This window comes from Heptranchias perlo, chromosome 23 (assembly GCF_035084215.1).
Source record: "Heptranchias perlo isolate sHepPer1 chromosome 23, sHepPer1.hap1, whole genome shotgun sequence".
Classification (NCBI taxonomy): Eukaryota; Metazoa; Chordata; class Chondrichthyes; order Hexanchiformes; family Hexanchidae; genus Heptranchias; species Heptranchias perlo.
The window spans coordinates 7012166-7034281 of record NC_090347.1 but is presented as its reverse complement, the minus strand read 5'-3'; the positions used below and the strand labels follow the sequence as shown (position 1 = coordinate 7034281).

The 22116-nt window shown below is 41.2% G+C and overlaps 1 protein-coding gene across 1 annotated transcript in view; it reads right to left on the bottom strand.

Annotated features, from left to right (window-relative positions):
* Positions 1-320: 320 nt before the first annotated feature.
* nol11 (nucleolar protein 11) overlaps positions 321-22116 on the bottom strand; it is a 29362-nt gene continuing 7566 nt past the window's right edge. The window contains exons 6-18 of the mRNA XM_068003898.1: positions 20727-20868; positions 19005-19202; positions 15972-16048; positions 14958-15081; positions 14277-14392; positions 11785-11862; positions 10570-10754; positions 8795-8920; positions 7737-7976; positions 4552-4630; positions 3547-3639; positions 2433-2540; positions 321-480 (exon numbers count right to left, since the gene is read on the bottom strand). Of these exons, the coding sequence (XP_067859999.1) occupies positions 367-480; positions 2433-2540; positions 3547-3639; positions 4552-4630; positions 7737-7976; positions 8795-8920; positions 10570-10754; positions 11785-11862; positions 14277-14392; positions 14958-15081; positions 15972-16048; positions 19005-19202; positions 20727-20868 (1680 nt within the window). The 3' untranslated portion in view covers positions 321-366. The remainder of the gene's footprint in view (positions 481-2432; positions 2541-3546; positions 3640-4551; positions 4631-7736; positions 7977-8794; positions 8921-10569; positions 10755-11784; positions 11863-14276; positions 14393-14957; positions 15082-15971; positions 16049-19004; positions 19203-20726; positions 20869-22116) is intronic.

Below are 22116 nucleotides of genomic sequence, written 5' to 3'. Positions count from 1 at the left end.
AGGAGCAGGGCAAAAGTCCCAATACCTGCTACCCGACCAGATGGTCACGATCATACACTCCTAGTGCCAAAGCTTCTGGCAGTTTAAGTTTAGTCTGGCAGTATGGGCAGATTAAGTTTAGTCAGGTCTTTTCTAGATTGCTACAGGATAGTTAGGCATTTAAGCTTTGTTTTGGGGAGGGATAGGGCTGCAGGCAAACGAAGAACAGATACAGGAGTACAAGAAAAGTAGAATTTCAATTCAGAATAAAATACAACACTTACAAATATTTATTGAAAATTAACACTTTCACACTATAAATATAACTCAAAGCAGGCAAATGAAAAAGTATGAAATAAATTTCTTTATTAACAAATTTGTACAAAGCTAAAAAAGTTCTATCACTTCAATAGAATACAGCCCATCACTCTTCTGCGGTTTCAGTTGGTGTAGTTTCTGCAGACTTCCCTCAATCTTGCTGAGCTCAGAGTAAAATTTAACCTGCCAGAGACAGAGGTAAAAAATGTTAGAAAAAAGAGCAACTGCCAGTGATTCTGAATCTGCTCAAGATCACATTACACGATTAGTACTTGTCCACTGTGTAGTACGTACAGCCACTTTTACATTGGTGCTTTTATAGTTTGGATTTCGAGTGACTGGTGTAATTGAGCTGGCTCCTGCCATTTATGATCATTGTTCCCTTATCCCAGCAGCAGACTCATGGACCCATGAAAAATTGGGTCTTCAGGTCTGTCTTTCCTCAATTTGCAAGACAAAGCAGGTCTGAAACTGTTCAGACTGTACATTTGGGGAGATCACAGCAGTGGTGATCCATATTAAACACTTAAATTTAAGATCTTCTCACTTGTTGAATAGATCAATACAATTCCAAATCTATCTGTCTGGCCTCATCTTTTCTCTCCTTCATTGATATTTGGAGAATCATGAGTTAATTAAGCCCATCAGCAAATATTTGTAAAACACATCATATTTGATCAACCGTGCAGAATTTTTGGAAGAAATAACAAGAGGATTGATAAGGGAAATATGGCGGATGTAGTTTTATGTGGATTTTCAAAAAAGCATATGATAATGATCGCAAAGAGATTTGTGGCAAAGATAATGATACATGGAATTAAACAGAATGTGGCTACAAAGATAGAGCTGGTTGGGGGGCAGAAAGCACATGGTGGAGTAAAAGTAAGTTTCTCAGGCTAAAAGACAAGGTGAGTGGTGTTCAAGCAGTGGTCTGTGTTGGGGCTTCTGTTACACGCATAAATAATCTAGATTTAGAAACTGAGGGAACAATATCAAACATACAGGCGACATCAAAATGGAGGGTGTGGCAAATTGTGACGAGGGTTGCAAGACTGCAGGAGAACAGCAGATGAGCAGAATGGGCAGGTTAGTGTCAGAAGCAATTCAATGTAGAAAAATGTGCAGTACTATATTTTGGAAGTAACAGGGAAAGGAAATACATTTTAGAATGGTAAGATTTTAAATGGAGTAGAGGTTGAAATAAATAGATTAAAGGTGGCAGTGCAAGTAGGTACGGTCACAAAGGCAGCAAACCGAATCTTTGGTTTTGTACCTAGACACAGACAGAATAAAAAAAACCAAGGTGACAATGTTGAACTTGTACAAGATCTTATAAGTGTTGTGTACAGTTTTGGACACCCCATTGTAGGATATAAAAGCAATGGTAAAGGTGTAAGTTCATTAGGACGATACCAGGGATGAGGACTTAAGAAGTTTTTTATCCCCCCCACTAGAGCTAAGAAGCAACCTGAGAGGTCTTCAAGATTCTGAAGAGTTATGTTAAGGCGAATAGTGATAGATTGTGTCCATTGGGCAGCGAGACAGTAATGAGAGGACACAAACACAATAAAAATTAAGGAACAAGGTTGGATTTAAATTTTTTTTTTTCCCCAAGAGGGTGGTTAGAATGTGGAATTCCCGATTACAAGCTGCGGTTGAAGCAGAGTCCATATATTCTTTAAAAAGGGAATTAGATAGTTGCTTGAAAATGAGGAATATTAAATAGTATGGGGAATGAGTAGAAGAGTGAGATTAGATTAGGCGGTTGAAATGGAGAAAAATACCTGTCCAGACCTGAAGGGAGGGAGGCATGTTTCTGGGGAAGAGATGTGTAGAGGGATTTGGAGAAATGATAGGGTTAAAACAAACCAAAAAAGGCACCGTGGGACCAAATGGCCTTTTCCTGTTCCCGGGATTTAAATTTAATATTCTAGTTATTAAACACCAAGCCAAAAAAAGGAATTTTTTTTAGTGATGACAAAAAGGAAAAAGTTCCAAGAGAACAGGTTAACATGGCAACAAAAAGGATTAATCATATTACAGCAAACCTCTCAATGAGAGTGAACCCAATATCAAATAGCAGCTAGTACCAGAGAACATAGAATGTACTTTCAGCACATTTGTATGTGGTTTACCTGGGATCTGATAAACTTGTGAAGATGGGTAAGTAAACCACGTGCCTCTGTTGACATTACCAGCACCGTAAAGTGAGCGTCCAGCAACAGAGATATCCAGTCCAAGACCTGAAATGATTGCCAGCAGTCAGCAACTGTTCACGACTTCAAAACACTTCTACAGTAACCAATCACTCTACTCAGCATTATTGGGCCATTTTTCCCCAAACACACTCAGCTCCTGAAACAGCCAGTGGGAATAAGTGCACTACAAACATTCAAACCATTTTTCTTTCCAATGCATTTATGTATTTGTTCAGGACAAACAATGAGATGATTCAGTTACATAATGGCACTAAGTTATTTAACTGCAATATATATTTTTTTCTCAGGACACAAGTGACATTGGCAAGGTGCATTTATTGCCCATCCCAAGTTACCCTGAGTAGGTGGTGGGTCTTCTCCCCTTGTATTGCTGCAGTCCTTGTGGAAGTGATTGTTTGTATATCAGACTGACTTGCTAGACCATTTCAGAAGGCATTAAGAATCAAATATGTAATAATGATAGGGCAGGGGGTAGCGGGAAGGACATCACTGAACCAGTCACATTTTTACAACAAAACAACAGCTTTCATGGTTTTCTTTTCTGATGTTAGCCCATAAATTGCCAGGTTTGTTGAATGCTATTTTATAACTTGCTATAGTGGAATTATGAACTCGTGACTTCTGGATTGGTAGTCCAATCCCATAACCACTGTGCAAAGTTCACTCAGCACAGTGCAGGGTCAAGCCAGAGATCTTTCTGATCTATATAACTATTATCAGGTGGTGCATTTGATGACACCTTGGGATGTTTCACTCCGTTATAGTCGCTATATAAATGCAAGGAGCTATTGTTACATTTATCCACTGAAGTATTATAGGTTTGCATTTTTGTGCTTTTAGACAGTGCATCACAAATGGAAAGATGTAAATTCTTTCACAATTTCCCAAACTCAGCCAAGTGTTAAAGAAATCACTGATAAAAACAAAAGACAACAATATCTTGAGCCACACAAAACCAGCTATATCAGCATTAGCAGATTGAGTTTGCAGCAGAAAATGTAGTGCATAGAAAATGAAGCCTTTTATATACCTGATTGACTGTGGGATTCCTTTCCCCTGGAAGCTCAGTATTGACAGTTTCACAATACTTCACATAAAGATACTGCATATACTGGAGAAACAACTGAAAAAAAAAAATCACCATTAAAAAAACATTAATCCCGTGATCGAGTATCTACGTCCAATAAATGAGCAAAGACCAGCAGGACCCGACGTTCAGGAGGCGAGCAGTCCATCGCTTTACCTATCAGTAATCCAGTGAAAAAGCTGCCCATCTTTCTAACCCAATTGGTTAGATATGCTACCGCGTGAATAGAGTTTCTAGACTTCGGTGTTTGCATCGTAGCAATTTTTCATTTGCATCAAATCAAGTTCGTTATCAGTGCTCTCAGCTTTCCGAAGACAAAAAAGTAAAAACGGGAGCAAAAAAATTATGAAAACCAGAAACCCCAAGAATCGGCCTAAAGCTGTAAAGCCAAGGAGAGCAAGACTTAGATCAATACATTTTTTCCCCCAATGTTAACAAATAAAGGCCAAGTTAAAATGTTTCCAAATTAGAGCGGGGGTGGGGGGCAAGAGTGGCAGTGCAATCTTCAATTTAATTCGCACCTGAAATAATTGTGCCCTAAATAATTTCCATAATGAGAACTTCAGCTATTTTAAAGAAAGATGATGGTGAAGGAAGTGCCACTGAGGTGACCCCAGATCATTGAAGCCAAGCGTTTCCTCCCCAATTGTTTAGTGCTTAAGAAGAAACTTTACTATGGCCCACAGTAAGGGTGTTGGGCTGCCAATCTCTTCGCTTCAGTGCCCTGGATTATGTAGTTAGTGTATAAAAGTGTAGATTGCACTGCACTGAGTTCTCCATATCAGTCCTACTGCTGTGGGAGACACCAAGGATAGGTCAAAGCAAAAAGGCAACAAGCTTGCAATTAATCTTCCTGGGCTTACACAATCACTGGTCCACTCAGTTGAAGAATTCAATGGCTCATGACTACATTTATACACCATTGCATTTCTGCAGTACTGTACTCACCACCACTTGAGGAACAGAAAGATCTTTGAGGTGAGGCAAAAGGAAGGCTTCACTGTATGAGGACAGCAGAATTTCATTTCTGTGCATTGCAGTTAAGGAAAGGTTTGTACAAACATCTAGGGTGCACACCAGGACTTGAAATCTTAAAACTAATGGTCAGTGTGAAAGAAAGTCTCATACATGATATATTACACATTATTAAAAACAAGTTTTTGAAACAATCACCTTCTATCCATCTGATTGGCTCATGTGGACCCGTGATGATGCCATGTCTGATTACATCAATTTAATTGGTCGGGAGGAAGTGTGTGAGCCTTTCTTCCAATTAGCTGCTGGCAATGGTCACAAGATATGTTACTTTCAACAACTTGCATTTATATAGTACCTTTAACCTAGTAAATCCTCCCAAGGTGCATCACAGGAGCGATTATCAAACAAAATTTCACACTGAGCCACATCAGGAGGTATTGGGACAGATGTTCAAAAGATTGGTCAAAGTGTTAGGTTTCCAGCAATCCGACTTGCCTTTGTGTTACTCTTGCACTATTTGGCCACACAAGCTGCAGCTGCAGAGACTCCTGGGACTTTCACAGAGAGCTGGGCAGGAGTGTCAATCAGAGATGACAATGAGAAAAAGCTGTGAGGTAAGAGAATGGAAAATAGGCAGAAAGACAGAGGATGGGGGTAGAAAGACTTTGCACGCCATACACGCGAGAAGATCAAGTGCGGTACATTATTCCCGCAGTCTCCGCTCTTTTCTGCTGAAGGTGCCAATCCTTATTGGGGCAGTTTCATAGAAGCCAGCAGCCCTTCGGTACCTCATTCAAGTGGCCATTCTTCATGAGAGAATTGAGCCAGTAAGTGTCTATTGACTATTTGACTGTGGAGGAGTATCACAGATGAGCCTATATCTGCTCGCAGCCAACTTCATACGCAGACGTTTCAGCAGGAATCACTGTATAGTGATCAGGAGTTCAGAACCCTGATTTTTGTGCTTCCTAGCCCAGGAATGCTAACATCAATTGTAATACCCCAACTGCTACCCTTGTTGAGATCAACTAAGTCAGTAAAACTTATAGTCATAGAGTCATACAGCACGGATAGAGGCCCTTCGGCCCATCGTGTCCACGCCGGCCATCAAGCCCAGTCTAATCTAATCCCATATTCCAGCATTTGGTCCGTAGCCTTGTATGCTATGGCATTTCAAGTGCTCATCCAAATGCTTCTTGAATGTTGAGGGTTCCTGCCTCCAAAACCCTCTCAGGCAGTGAGTTCCAGACTCCAACCACCCTCTGGGTGAAAAAGTTCTTTCTCAAATCCCCTCTAAACCTCCCGCCTTTTACCTTGAATCTATGTCCCCTTGTTATAGAACCCTCAACGAAGGGAAAAAGCTCCTTAGTATCCATCCTATCTGTGCCCCTCATAATTTTGTACACCTCAATCATGTCCCCCCCTCAGCCTCCTCTGCTCCAAGGAAAACAAACCCAATCTTCCCAGTCTCTCTTCATAGCTGAAGCGCTCCAGCCCTGGCAACATCCTGGTGAATCTCCTCTGCACCCTCTCCAAAGCGATCACATCCTTCCTGTAGTGCGGCGACCAGAACTGCACACAGTACTCCAGCTGTGGCCTAACCAGTGTTTTATACAGCTCCATCATAACCTCCTTGCTCTTATATTCTATGCCTCGGCTAATAAAGGCAAGTATCCCATATGCCTTCTTTACCACCTTATCTACCTGTTCCGCCGCCTTCAGGGATCTGTGAACTTGCACACCAAGATCCCTCTGACCCTCTGTCTTGCCTAGGGTCTTCCCATTCATTGTATATTCCCTTGCCTTGTTAGTCCCTCCAAAGTGCATCACCTTGCACTTTTCCGGGTTAAATTCCATTTGCCACTGTTCCGCCCATCTGACCAACCCATCTATATCGTCCTGCAGACTGAGGCTATCCTCCTCACTATTTACCACCCTACCAATTTTTGTATCATCAGCGAACTTACTGATCATACCTTTTACATTCATATCCAAGTCGTTAATGTAGACCACTTGGATTTGAACCTAGGGTTTTCTGATCTTTATGGCTGGGTACAAAGTATAATGTCTTTATGCACTAAGCCATCAGGGAAGCAGAGCAAATACTCATTTTAAATGGTAGTCATCAATCACATTTTATCACAGATACGAGGTACATACCAAAATTATAGGAAACATGTTGAGTTTTGATTGTGTTTGGCTGAAAAATAAACTGACTACCTAAACACAATCTAATTCCTGCTGTACTGTGCTAAATACTTTAACCTAGTAATTTTATACATATTATCTTTGGTTGCTAAACAGTCGATGTTGTATACTCAAAACAAAGATTTAGATCCACCCTTTTTGTTTTTTTGACAGCATGTAAATTTAAATGATACATTTGAGGAAGTAGAGGAGACTCCAAAGTCCTTGCACCATACAGTGCCCCACGCCCAACAGCAATATGATGGGATAGAACAGCATTTCATCATCACTGAACTAACAACCAGCAATTCATTTTATGCCTTATCTCTTTTCTAAAGCTTTTTTTGCAAGGAGGTTTGAATTCTACTGTGTTCTCTCCTAGGTCCTGGGCCACGCACCATCTGTGGCGAAAAGGTTTGGAGGACAGCCTGTTTCCAGGCTTCTGCACTGCTGCCAAGGTCAGATGGTAAGAGGAGGCGATGAAGAAGACATCCTCAGATTCCACACTTCAGCCCAACAGCACTCCATGTGGAAATGCAAAGATAAAACTAGTGTGGCATATTGTAATATGGGGACTGGCTCTCCTCATGATTCCTTACACTGCATCGCTAATCCTTGCTGAGACAACTTGGATAAGACAGCAAGAGGAAGCCAGGTCCTTGCCTGGAGGCAGCCAAGTCATCCAAAGTTGCTTTGACACACCTCCCAGCAGCTAATGATGAGTCATTGGCAGAGGCCTGGAGTAATTTGCTTGCCCTCTTAGCTAGGGATAATGTGAGAAGAAAATTAGGGAGTTACAAATAAATAAGTCACAAAGATGTGTCACTTCTTGTTGACAAGTAATGCCATGGCCAAATCCCTGTTTTGCTTTGGTGTTAGGTCAAAAAATAGTAATCTGAAGAATTTCATAGGTACTGAGCGAAAGACTACTGGGTATATTAAACTTTTCAGATGTGGAAAAAGGATACAGCAAAGCTGCCTTTTTAAGGCCGACTGGACACGTGAGTTTTACATCAGACTCCGAAGGATTGTGGGTTTGTTTTCCCGCTGGAACATCACAGCTGTCCTCTTCCAACAAAACTGGACTGAAGCCATTCTCAACAATTTGCATCTTCTCTTCTGCTTTTGAAGGACTCTGATCTAATTCAATATACGAGGCCACATTGCCTAAATCCACAATTACCTTTTCCAGATCTGAATCACTGACACTGAGAAAGAATTAAAAACAAATTAATTCAGTCACCTTTAATTATAATTTACATTTTCAGTATAATTGCAAGAAATAACATGAGTAACAAGTAAACTATTTTTAGGAAGCTGATAAAATACATTTTGTGGGCAAAGAACAGAGTCCACTTTATAAGCAGCTGCCTGAGCACCAGTAAGTGACATTCTCCCTCCCAATGCAGAAGTACTTGAGGTAAAGGATTGGTCATGTAGGGAACTATGGTGCAAAACTGTCTCCTTGCACTCTGCAAACACTGTAGCATCAGCCTCAAAGGCTATTTTTTTAATCTGTAACAGAGGCCAAAAAAAAGACCACACAGGCCCATTCTTTGCCTGCAGTTGGTAATACAAGTTTTTTTCTGATCTCAAGAGGATATTCATTATACATATGCACACAGACACAGACCTCATTAAATGCCATTTAACGTATCCTGGATGTATTGGAGCTGATAGCCAGCTCAGAGGTATAATTGGATTGATAGACTATGTGCATGGGTAAAGGAACAGCTGTGTAAATAAAACAATCTTAAGAGCCATAGTGTTCTTGCTATCTAGAGCATAGTACCCACACAGTTTAAAAAATAGCATTAACTGCTTTCATGGGATTTATTAAGCTTTACACTTGCAACAAAACGGAACTACCGATCTGTAAGCTGCCCAAATGGAGTTCACTGAAGTTAGTCCAATATAATCAATTTTGTGAATGTGTCAATTTTAATGAAACAGTGCTTCAACAACACCTGTGTAAAATTTGTGTCATGCACTTTCATGTAGCAATATACTACAGCTTAATATTTACCTGAGGAAAACCTTCAAACAGGCACAAGTAACAGCCTCGGGGATATCTGGGAACTGCTGAAGACTGAGCTGCAACAGGAAATAGTCTGCTTTATCCAAGGCAACAGCTACCAAATCTGGACATAAGCTGAAAAACAATTTATAGTTTTATAGGACTGCAACTGTTTGTCTTATTTTCCAACAACTGAAGAAATCCCCTACTCCCATCAAAACTGAACGCAAATAGGCATGGGGCTGCCCCCGTCTCCCCCAGTCTAACCTGGACGGTCTGTGCCAATAAATAAGTACCAAAAAATTTAGAGTTGGTGTTAAAAAACACTGTGTCTTAGTACTTGCTTCACAGGGAAGCAATCAGCTAGGCATTATCAGTAAGTTGAGAGTTAAGAATGGTTTTGCATGATAACTTCGCTTTCCAAAGTAGAAAAAGTGTGAATTGAGTATTTTTGACACACCTAATGGCTGCACTACTGGATGTATCTTTCTTTTTTCACAATGTGGAGCTGCCAGGAGCTGAAATGTTATCAGGTCCATCCCCCCTTTCAGTTACTATCTTTTGGATGCCCAGAGTTACTGCAAATCACTCAACTTAGTCAAAAGGGAAATAAGCTCTATGTTGCTACCAGCTAGAATACCCTAATCCTGCTCTTAGCAAATCTGTCCGGTAGAAATGGTGTGGTCTAAGGACTCTAAGAGACGTCAAGTAAATTGGAAGTTGGACTGGTGTCAAGCAGATTGTGCCCCATTCAAAAAGTGGCTTAATCACACCCAACCCACCCACTAGTTGTGGCACATTGATCTGGCTACCGCTCCTAAAAGTTAGGAATTCCTGGGTCCAAGTGACAGAATGGAGCAGCCCCTCCCCTATCTGTTCTGGTATCTAGCTATAAGCATTATAATGTTATCTTTAATTCTTATCTGTTACATGAATTAGTTTCACCAAAGGTGTCAGGGACAGGTAGACTCCATCTGATTTCTGGCTCTTTGAAAGCAGCAATTTTCCTTTTCAGAATGTGTTCTGTTTGAATTTGAGGAAGTTGATTATGTTTTATACAGGTTTCAGCATAACTCCTGCTCCCCCTCTCATAAAATCCACTTAATGAGCCACACATCTTCGGCTTAGGCCCCTCACCAGTAGAATTGCCAGTTGTCACATTATTTTATTGGTGCTGTGAATGACATGATGGTATTTGTGCAGTAGTAAAAGAGTCACACATCACTACCCATTAATTATACTCTACCTAGTTGGGAGTAAATTGAAAAAAATTAAGTCTGTATCAGGCAGTGCAAAAGCGATTTGAAGCAGTGCCAACAGAATAATAAACCACATGGAATGTAGAAATATGTCAAACAGTTTGTATCACAAAAATGAAAAATTCAACATAGTTCTCATTTTTTCTTTTAAAGTGGTATTTTAACACACAGTATGGCGAAGTGATAAGACACAAGTTCAAAACTGAATCCTCATGCCCAGCCATGTGAGAAAGTTAACAAGTGGAGGGCCAGGTGGTTCCCTCAGGTACGCTGTCCTCTACAGCAGTTTTCAGATTGGTATTGGCAGAAGCTCGGAATCAGGACACCTGTATTCTTGGCCATGGTGCAGTGAGGCCCAATCCGGAGAAAAAGCAGAAGATAAATGAGTTAAACCCCAACTCCCATAAACCCAAATAAGGAAACCGACTTATTGCTGAGATGCATTGTAAACATTAAGTGGCCTGCACTTTTGGTTTCACGGAGGGAAAAAAGAATTAAAAAAAAAATTTAACAGAGAATCCTCACCTGTAAGAAAGCATCCGTGTCTGTAAAAGCTGCACGAGTACTTTCTGGGGATAGAACTTCACCTGCGTCTTACACCTGCTTACCAGGTTCGTAGCAATCTGTGCAACAATTAGCTGAGCATTGTGTTTCTGCAGGTTACTCAAGAGCTGCTGCAGTTGTTCATCTATTTTCTCGTTTGTACCAGTCTGTGAAAGAATACAACATAATGCATTAGTATGGCCAGTGACAACTAAATGTCAACACACAACTTACTTGAGTAACACTAACCCATTCTCAGCCGGGAACTGATGTATGATACTTTGTCGCATCAGTATCAGTGCAGGAAAAAGGGCTTCACAATATACAACCGCTTGGATGCTCCCACCAATATTCCCCGAGACCCAAAATACGGACTGAACTGAAATGAGTGGTTTCGAAATCAGGATGGTGTGAAACGTAGGGACTAATGGAAGCTGAGGCAATTAGCCCAGCCCTTACAGCTGAACAAAATATGAATTGTTAGGTAACTCAATTGTTCAATAAATAACTTCCCTCAACAGCGGCTGAAGCTGTGCTATTTAATATTCTACAGTATTAATTTAGTATTCAGGGTGTAAGATTTAATTTTATTCTAAATGGATTTGAATAAAATGACGAACACGAAGATTTTCAATTTAAAGTGACTACCATTTTTCATAATTATATATACAAAGGAACTGTTAAGAGAAACAAAAAAAAATTAGCAACTCTATCTGATTAATGGATGTACTAATTCCATTCTTTTCATACCAAAGACCTTTAACTACAATTTTGTTTTCCAGAATACTTAGACCAGTCCAAATATAATAGATTTTAAAAATCAGCAACCTGTCAGACTGAGTTTAATTACTATCACAAGAAAACAAATTTGAAGTATTTCAGGTTCATGGAAAAGTTGTCGATTGCTGTCATGATTGAATAATGTAATTAGCAGGTAGTGAAAGAGGGACTGCTGCAGCAGCAACAGTGAGGAGTGTCACTAAAGCATCCATACCGCTTGTAGCTTCACAATGGAATAGTGTTCATTGGAAGAAATGTCCTTAGAATGCTGTCTCAGAGCAGCTGCTGCTGCCTTGAAAATAATTTTTCAAAATACACATCACATGCGCCAATAATGCTGGGGTGGGGAGAGGGAGAGAGAGAGACAGAACACAGCTTTGTGCTGAAACAAGGTTTCTCTTTAGATCTTTGGTGTACCTCAATTTCAGTCAGAAACTGATCCAGTGAGACGGGTTGTGACTGGGTTCTCACAACTTGACTTTTTCTGCTCCTCAGCTGCAACAGGAAATTTAAGATTAAAGAAATGTCTGTACAATAGTTTCTTTTTCACATCTGAAACCCCAAATTTTCTGTTACTGAGCCTTTTCACCAGTAGACAACCCACCTGGAAATATATCTTAAAAATGGACTCTAAGACTTTAGTGTACTAATGCAATTAACCAGCACATTTACAAATAAGGGATCTAAATTCAGTTATCTCTTGTTCTCAAAGAATATTTCCATTGTGTTTATAATTATGTAGACCTCAACATAGACATTTTGCATATTACACAGAATATATCACAGTAAGTGTAAAATGGGACTGGCAGTTCAATACAGCATCTTTTACCCCTTCCCTTGCTCCGATATATACCATTCCCCAGCTGAGAACAAATGTAACTTGCTCTTTAACTTCAAGGCACAACTTGGTCAATTTCACCTCCTAGTAGCGCTGAGCCCCTGCTCTGAAATCAGTCAAGAACAGGAAGCAGAGTGAAGCCACATCCTGCGCCAACTACCCGCAACTAATGCACCACCCCTAAGCAGCACACTGTCAACAGATGGATCAAAAAAGCAAAACACTCGCAGTCACATGCAGTGCAAGAAGTAGCAACAACTTAGCTAAGCAACAAACAGGGAAGATTTATGATTTAATTTATAAAATGTTGACAGATCAGTAAATATGGCTACTTCCGCATACAAGAGTGCAGTCATGATGATTGATGGTCAAGAATTTTGTTTGCATGCCAACTTCATGGGATTACACCATCACCCCTGTACATTTCCCACAGCTATGAATGCTCGGTCCCCTTGAATTTAAAAGGCTTTCATCTGCACACTTCAAGGTTTCCCATAGGAACATAATACAACACTCCCAACATTTTAACTAGCCCCGAGCAGCAATCCCACATACACCAGTCCTCCCTACCAACCCTTTACATTACAATCTATATTAAGAATTTTGTGGTTGCAATACTGTACTTCATAGACTATAGAGTCCCTCCACTGTTAGAGACTGATCCAGTGTTATGTGGTTAGTCTGGACTAAACAGGTCACCACAATCAGTTCCATAAGTACACAAAACCACCAATTAATTTTTATCTCTATGTCCACACTTAACCTTTTTCTCCACTTTATTCCCATAACTATTTACTTCATTTATATTTTTGTTCCAATTTTTAATTTTTTTTAGCATTCCCTACTATTTTTAAATTGTTTGTATTCTGTGCCAATGCCACACCGGCTCAGCTTATCTGCTTTTCCCGACCCAAACTTCCCCACTGGGAATTACCACACCACACAGCCTTTCTGCTCTCAATGACCTGAATCTCCCCTTCCCTCTGAGCTTGCCGAACGTTGAAGACCCAGCCCATTAGGCCTTTTTCTCTCACCACTGTATAGACCAATGCTGTCCAATTTATTAGCTACTAGCCACGTGTGGCTGATTGGGAATCTAGATATGGAAAATTGCATTTCTGATTAGTAAATAAAAAAAAGTAATAGACACTGTCATTGGGCATTTGATCTCAACACTCATTTGCTTGCCGGATGCAAGTGTATTTTAACCTTTTTGTGCATTTGGTGGTAGAACTGTATGATGAAAAAAGCAGAGCGTGCCAGTGTTTTTGATGGCTGTGTGTTCTTTACCTCCTTAGTTACTGAATGGTGGTAGATGTTTGTTCAGTAAATACACACATGAAGTACATTTACCTATATTGTGTGTGCACGTGTTAGGCGTTTTCTTCTAAAATTAGTGCATGTGGCTAAAATAGTGTTGTCGTAGCCACACTTGTGGCTATTCAGCAATTTTAATTAGACAACACTGGTATAGAGAGGTCACTGCCCACTCAGGCTTTCTGCACCATCAGATCCAAATTACAAAGTGAGTCTAAGGAGGAATGAAACAGAAAGAAAACAAATTCAAAAGGTAAAAAGAAATACAATGAGAGAGATGAATGAAGTGTCATAACAGGTACACAGACAAATGTTAAATGAAGAGCATACACAAAGAGAGCAGAAGCAAAGTAAAAGACTTCTAGAAAGAACGAGGTAGAGAGAGTAAGGCAAAATGTGCAAATGGCTTGCTAGACACAAAGAGAGGGGGGGAAGGAAGCAAGCAAGCAAAGAAAGAAAGAAAGAAAGAAAGAAAGAAAGAAAGAAAGAAAGAAAGAAAGAAAGAAAGAAAGAAAGAAAGAAAGAAAGAAAGAAAGAAAGAAAGAAAGAAAGAAAGAAAGAAAGAAAGAAAGAAAGAAAGAAAGAAAGAAAGAAAGAAAGAAGAGAGAGACAGACAATTGGAGATAAGCAGAAAGATAGTTATATAAAGGGAGAGAGATACATTTGATTTTTCTTTCTAGTTATAGACGATCAACTGGTCAACTGTTCATTCACAGCAAAGCACACCAAGATGAAATTGAAAGCACATGGTTACATTTCTCTTGGGTTCCGATTTATCAGGGGTGTGCGTTACAGTTTCTTGCAGTTCAGGGGACTGTTCGTCATGAAGCATCGCTCTCCAGCTCACAACTGTGGAAACAGTTTTCACTTCTGTGGAGGAAAAGAAGACAAGATGCAAGCTGCTCCCATCAATTGTCAAAAGAATTTAAACTAAAATTAGCAGGCTCAGTGTTCACGACAAGTATGTATTTGAACAGGAAAAGGGGGGAACCTTCTCTCCAGTACCTGTGATTCAGTGGTTGTGGAGCACACTGGAACAGCCTGGTTGTGTGAAAGGTGCTATAAATATACAAGTTTTGTTTTACCGTGACCAATTGGCTATTCTTCATTTGTAGGTCAAGACAGTGTGTGGAGACAACCTATTTTGACACAGGAGGTGCCACATTCAAGCCTGATAATATCGTCACAAACACACTCTCAACATTACAGGGACTGTCCAATTTTCCTCCTCCACAATCCAGGATCAAGGAGACAAGTTTAGTGCCTCCACTGTTGCCCTTGCTCAAAAATCAGCCACCTGGAACAGGCCATCCAAAAACAAATACAAAGAAAATGTTCTTACATCCACAAATACAATAAAAAAAATATAAATGCTAAAAGTTGAAGACAAGGTGAAAAATAACATTTCTGCACACTTTAAACAGTGGTGACCTACCTGCAGCATTTGGTGGTTTTAGTTTGCCGAGGACAGCTGCCAGAGAAGAGGTTTCACACGTAAATGGGATCACAGTCAGCACCTTTCCATGAGGCACAAACAGTTTCCCACTGTAACACCACAACTGAAGAATAAAAGATTTAACTTTCAAAAATGTCAAGGCAACAAAAATAAATCTGCAATTCTGGCACAAAACCTTTCACCACCAGTGTTGTTTTGAACAACTTCCATTACAAATTCTAGCCGCCGCCCCCCCCTACACCAAGTTAGAAGGATGGAATGGTCCACCTTGAGACCACACTACTTGTTGGTTAACTTATCAAGGGCACAAAGCGCAGGAATCAATCCCACTCCCATTTCTCCACCATGCCCAAAGGACCTGGGCAAGAATGGTAAGCATAAAACCAACCACCTTCAATAGATGTAGGTGGCGGCACATGGAATACATCAATTAGCAATTACAGGAAGACAATTTATTGAACCATACAGGGATTTGGGGGAAAGGGGATAAAGGAAGGCGCTCCGCTTTAAGAAACCATAAAGTGAGCTCTGAAAGGTGAAACTGAAGTTAAGATCTCAAATGCCCCATCCACTGAAGCCAAATATGGCAGCGCCAGCATATTACATAGAACGTACAGCACAGAAACAGGCCAGTGTTTATGCTCCACATGAGCTTCCTCCCACCCCTCTTCATCTAAACCTATCAGCATAACCTTCGATTCCTTTCTCCCTCATGTGCCTGTCCAGCTTCTCCTTAAACACATGTGGAGACTGGTTATCCCAGGAGTAGACCCTGCAGCAAGACTGGAAATAAGGTGTTCTCCTCACTTAGGTCACCACAGAGGTAGTTCTACACAAAACATTTTCTATTTGCATGCTTCCAGTTAGTGGTTTTAAAGCGTAACACACTAAGTAAGACGGAAAGACATTATTGGTGTATGGTTATCTCTCAACATTCAGTATTTAGAGGAATAAAGTCCCCTTAAACTAAAGGCAACATAGAAAGAAAGGTACCTGTCCACAGCTTCCCTCTGGGAACTCCTTCCATGCCTGGAGTGTTTGGAACCTTGTATTCCAGATACTCAGAGAATCTGAAAGATACAAATACACCACTTTACACAATCAGAGTGCTCGAGAGCAGCCATGCATCACTGCTAACGTACTTGTCTCAGTCACTACCTTTCAAGATGAGAGAACAACTCTCTTGAATTCTGCTGAAATGAAGAAATTATCTGACAATGTTAAAGGTGAGAGCCTGGTGAACTGAAGTGCTGCAGTTTAAAACGAAGCTCACAGCACAAAACTACCCAAAACAGCACATGGGTAAGTTTCTTTTTATTCATTCATGGAATGTGGGCGTCGTGGCAAGGCCAGCATTTATTGCCTATCTAATTGCCCTTGAGAAGGTGGTGGTGAGCCGCCTTCTTGAACCGCTGCAGTCCGTGTGGTGGAGGTTCTCCCACAGTGCTGTTAGGAAGGGAGTTCCAGGATTTTGACTCAGCAACGATGAAGGAATGGCGATATGTTTCCAAGTCGGGATGGTGTGTGACATGGAGGGGAATATGCAGGTGGTGTTGTTCCCATGTGCCTACTGCCCTTGTCCTTGTAGGTGGTAGAGGTCGCGGGTTTGGGAGGTGCTGTCGAAGAAGCCTTGGCGAGTTGCTGCAGTGCATCTTGTAGATGGTACACACTGCAGCCAAAGTATGCCAGCAGTGAAGGGAGTGAGTGTTTAGGGTAGTGGATAGGGTGCCAATCAAGCGGGCTGCTTTGTCCTGGATGGTGTCGAGCTTCGAGTGTTGTTGGAGCTGCACTCATCCAGGCAAGTGGACAGTATTCCATCACACTCCTGACTTGTGCCTTGGAGATAGTGGAAAGGTTTTGGGGAGTCAGGAGGTGAGTCACTCGCCGCAGAATACCCAGCCTCTGACCTGCTCTTGTAGCCATAGTATTTATGTGGTTGGTCCAGTTAAGTGTCTGGTCAATGGTGACCCCCCCAGGATGTTGATGGTGGGGGATTCGGCAATGGTAATGCCGTTGAATATCAAGGGGAGGTGGTTAGACTCTCTCTTGTTGGGGATGGTCATTGTCTGGCACAAATGTTACTTGCCACTTATCAGCCCAAACCTGGATGTTGCCCAGGTCTTGCTGCATTATCTGAGGGGTTGCAAATGGAACTGAACACTGTGCAATCATCAGCAATTATCCCCATTTCTGACGTTATGATGGAGGGAAGGTCACTGATGAAGCAGCTGAAGATGGTTGGGCCTAGGACACTGCCCTGAGGAACTCCTGCAGCAATGTCCTAGGGCTGAGATGATTGGCCTCCAAAAACCACTACTATCTTCCTTTGTGCTGGGTATGACTCCAGCCACCGGAGAGTTTTCCCCAATTCCCACTGACTTCAATTTTTACTAGGGCTCCTTGGTGCCACACTCTGTCAAATGCTGCCTTGATGTCAAGGGCAGTCACTCTCACCTCACCTCTGGAATTCTGCTCTTTTGTCCATGTTTGGACATAGGCTGCAATGAGGTATGGAGCCGAATGGTCCTGGCGGAAACCAAACTGAGCATCGGTGAGCGGATTATTGGTAAGTGCCGCTTGATAGCGCTGTCGACGACACCTTCCATCACTTTGCTGATGATTGAGAGTAGATTGATGGGGCGGTAATTGGCCGGATTGGATTTGTCCTGCTTTTTGTGGACGGGACATACCTGGGCAATTTTCCACATTGTCGGGTTGATGCCAGTGTTGTAGCTGTACTGGAACAGTTTGGCTAGAGGCGCAGCTAGTTCTGGAGCACAAGTCTTCAGCACTACAGCCGGGATGTTGTCGGGGCCCATAGCCTTTGCTGTATCCGGTGCACTCAGCCGTTTCTTGATATCACATGGAGTGAATTGAATTGGCTGAAGACTGGCTTCTGTGATGGTGGGGATATCGGGAGAAGGCAGAGATGGATCATCCACTCGGCACTTCTGGTTGAAGATGGTTGCAAACGCTTCAGCCTTGTATTTTGCACTCACGTGCTGAACTCTACCATCATTGTGGATGGGGATGTTTACAGAGCCTCCTCCTCCCGTTAGTTGTTTAATTGTCCACCACCATTCACGACTGGATGTGGCAGGACTGCAGAGCTTTGATCTGATCCGTTGGTTGTGGAATCGCTTAGCTCTGTCTATAGCATGTTACTTCCGCTGTATAGCATGCATGTCGACCTGAGTTGTAGCTTCACCAGGTTGGCACCTCATTTTTAGGTACGCCTGGTGCTGCTCCTGGCATGCTCTTCTACACTCCTCATTGAACCAGGGTTGATCCCCTGGCTTGTTGGTAATGGTCTCAGTGACGAGGGATCAAGGACTATGTACGAGAACTTGGGCAGAAAATAAATCTGCAGCTTAACTTCGAGAAATACATTTCTAATTTCCAACTACCAACCACAAAGATTCATTGATACATCAGGAATTTACTTGGGGTTCAACCCTACTGTAAATATCACGAACTAACACCTGGAGGAAAAAAGTTTTTAAAAATGTGAACGGTGACATTTCTCAGCATCAACTTGCTGCTCATTATATGCAAACAGGTCTATCAGTTCTCAAGCTGAAGGATGCAATTTTCCACTAGTTTTTTTTTAAAAAAACTGCACGTACAGCAGTTAACAGAAGGTACAAGACATTTGTACCTTCTTGAGAATATATCGGTTGTGGTGTCAGTTAAACTCCATCTTACTAAGTTATGTTTCTCCTTTGCCCCAAATGGATCTGCTACATTGCAACTGTCCAAGGCATCAGCCTGGTCTCAGGATCTATCAATGATATCCTGAAACCAGCTACCGAGGGCAGACCAGGCTCATTGTCCGTCGATTTTTCCTTGTTCTGTTCTTCACTTTCCCCAGAGACATATTGAAATTGATACCATGACAAAAAGAATTCTGGCACAGACCTGCACCCCACAATCTTCTGACGCTGCACATTTACACTCGCACACCTTGAAAATAACCTTTTCTTCCGTGGTCTGTAAATGTATTAGTATCCGTGGTGTAGCAGGTACCTTTGACAGTGCACTGAAGGGAATGCGGAGCTCCTAATACAGCGATATGAGTGCCATCCAGGACCAGGACAGCAGCGTGGTCTAGAGAATCCGCACAACTTGGCAGCTTTAACAGCAACGACTGTGGTAGGACCTGCTCTTTCTCGGCTGAATTCCTGTTTAATGACAACTGCATCTTGTAGATACAGCCACTGGAATCTGAGGCAAAAGAGGAAAAAAAAAGTTTGTTACGAGTATATCCACTGCACATAATTTGTTTTTAATACACACAATAGCACGAGTTACTCATCTACTGAAAAAGACCATACCGAGTGGATATCTGATTAACCTCAATACTGAAATAATTCCATTTCCACACAGGGGACACAGATTTGGGGCCAGCAAAATAAACTGAGTGACATCAACTGTTGTAACTCATTTGTGCCAGATGAACGTGTGGGATGAATGGTTTAATTTGGATAAAGCAATGGTCCCACAAGTGTCTTGTTTCTGCAGCAGATAAGTGGCACTGATAAATCTTTGAGAAGCAATTTACATTCATCTTTGCCATTTCAATTTTTGTTATTTGATGAGGAGCACACAGTTTGGGACATTCTGGAATCCCACAAGATTGCACAAAGTATCTGCAGCGGAACTGAAATGGCATCTTGAGCATCAGACAGAAAGTGGTCAATAAATATATAACAATGTCAAAAAAGCCCCATTATCAGTTTTAAAAATTGGCAACGATGAAATACAAAAGAAGCTGCAAATAAAACAGCTACATGTGCAGTATGAGAGATCGAAAAGGTAAACAATCTTAAGCTATATCCCAATATATTCCGACTACGGATAGATGAAAAAAATTGTTCTTCGCTTTCTCTTTCCCCAATCATCCGTGTCATCAGTATCTGAAAACAGTTTCAACTGGTTGAATGATCTCCATTCTAACTCTATTGAGGACAGTGGATTTTAATGATGGCCTCTCAACAGACCAGCAAGTTACTTTGGCAACGACAATGAAGAATTCTCAACTGCTATTGAGACCTTGTGGCCCAATTTTTGAAAGCTGGAGCAACAGTAACACTGAACTATATTATCCCCTTGGAATTAATACCATTTTACACTATAAATCTTATTTTGGACTTATTCTGATAACAGCATTAATATGACAATATTTTAAGCATAAAGTCAGTAGCCCTTGTTGCACTTCCCTTCAGACCCTCCAAGGATACGGCTCAAGTACATACTCATTCAATTTGCACTGGTTCCAGCATAATACTACATCAACTCCAGGCAACCTAGTATCGGAACGAGCCCAACACCACCTCCCAACCAGTGGACATGTACTGATAACTATCTGGAATGTATCCATAATGAAGTGTTCCAATTTCACCCAAAGTGTGAAGTGTTTCTGCCATGCTCAGGTCCATTGCTGCTCCAAATTTCAGAGGGCACTGTAGATATTAGATAGCAGGTGTGTCTTTCACACATGCGGTACCAATGTGAAACTTTTTTTGCAGAATAACAGCACAAGAATATTTCAAGGAGCCTACAGCATCTTATCTCAAATGCCTGCTACATACAGTGATTGACCATCAAAGATAGTACACACACGTCCACTGTAACTATCCTAGCATGGCAGTGCGAAAAATAATTACATTACACGGTTTATTATAAAACCATACACTAGCATTTTCTAAAATAAGTTGCATGTAATGAATTGGAAAGAACACAACTTACATAAACACATCAGGGTGGTACCCTCTTGTTCAAGGGATAGCACAAAGCTCAAAGGACAGCCGATCGCTTCTCCTGAACACAATTTAAACTTGTGCTGTACATTGGGGTTTAGCTTCTGTGCATATAGATGGAATGTCCCATCCTATAAATAAAAATAATCTCTGAACCATTAAAGTATTAAGAACTCCACCTCTGAAAACAATAAACCCATATCAATTCAGCACTTCCACATCCCAAATGAGGTCAAATAATTGCAGTGTGGAGAATGGCAGAAACTAGTATTGAACCAGTTAATCGCATAACTATCCAAATTGAGAGATTTGACAATTTATTTGAGTTATTTTCTCCCATTTCGCCAATAGGTCTCCATAGATCTTGCACTATTCATACTGAGAAAGTCGACAGACAGCATACTCCAAGTCCTTGGGCAACACTCCCCTGAAATTGGTTGAGAGAAAGTGTGCAAGAGTGATCTAGGATGACCTTCTGTCTCCTGGGAATTGCCAGGCCTCAACTCAGAACTTCACCACGGTGACTTGGCTCAGATTAGGGACCCAGCGCTCTCATTTCAGTATTATGCGCTGCTTTTCAAACAATTATTATTTTTTTAAAAAATCTTAAATAATTCACTGATACTACTAATGTTATGTCACTTGTCATATCTCACTTTCACACTACACAGCTACAACTAACTGGGAACTGGGGTTGCAGTTGACAAATTAAGTGTTCAACAACTAATAAATTAAAATTAGCAAAATAACAGCCACATTAATTAGTACACAGCTGTACTTGACAGAAATGTCAACTTTTAGCCATTTTTTGCCCCACAGTTCAGGCAGGATACCACTAAGGCTGAGAACAGTAGAAAAGACAAAATAAATTCAGCAAGTAGTGATTAGGCAACACCAAACTTGGGTTTTAAAAACTCGCAGGTTGTAAGGAGGTGGGAAAAAATGAGTTCAAGTTGGGATGGCGTGATGAGTCTTCATTTCAATAATGTGAAGAATGCTCATGTACTGGAGCGGGGCTTGAGCCCACAATCATCTGACTGAGGTACGAACGCTATAGCAATCTGACACGAAAGGAATATCAGGAAGATTGATAGGAGCACTCATCACAGAAATACGATAAAATAAAGAGAGATGGTGGTTCCCAGCATCTTATAAGGAGTTTGTCATCAATGAATGGACCATTTTCTTGATGAACGTGACATACTCCAAAACTTAATATATATATTCGTGAGATGAGGGCATCGCTGACAAAGCCAGCAGTTATTGCTCATCCTCAGTTGCCCTGTGAAGGTAGCGGTGAGCTGCCTTGTTGAACTGTTGCAGTCCACGTGGCGAAGGTACTCCCAACAATGCTGTTAGGTAGGGAGTTCCACAATTTT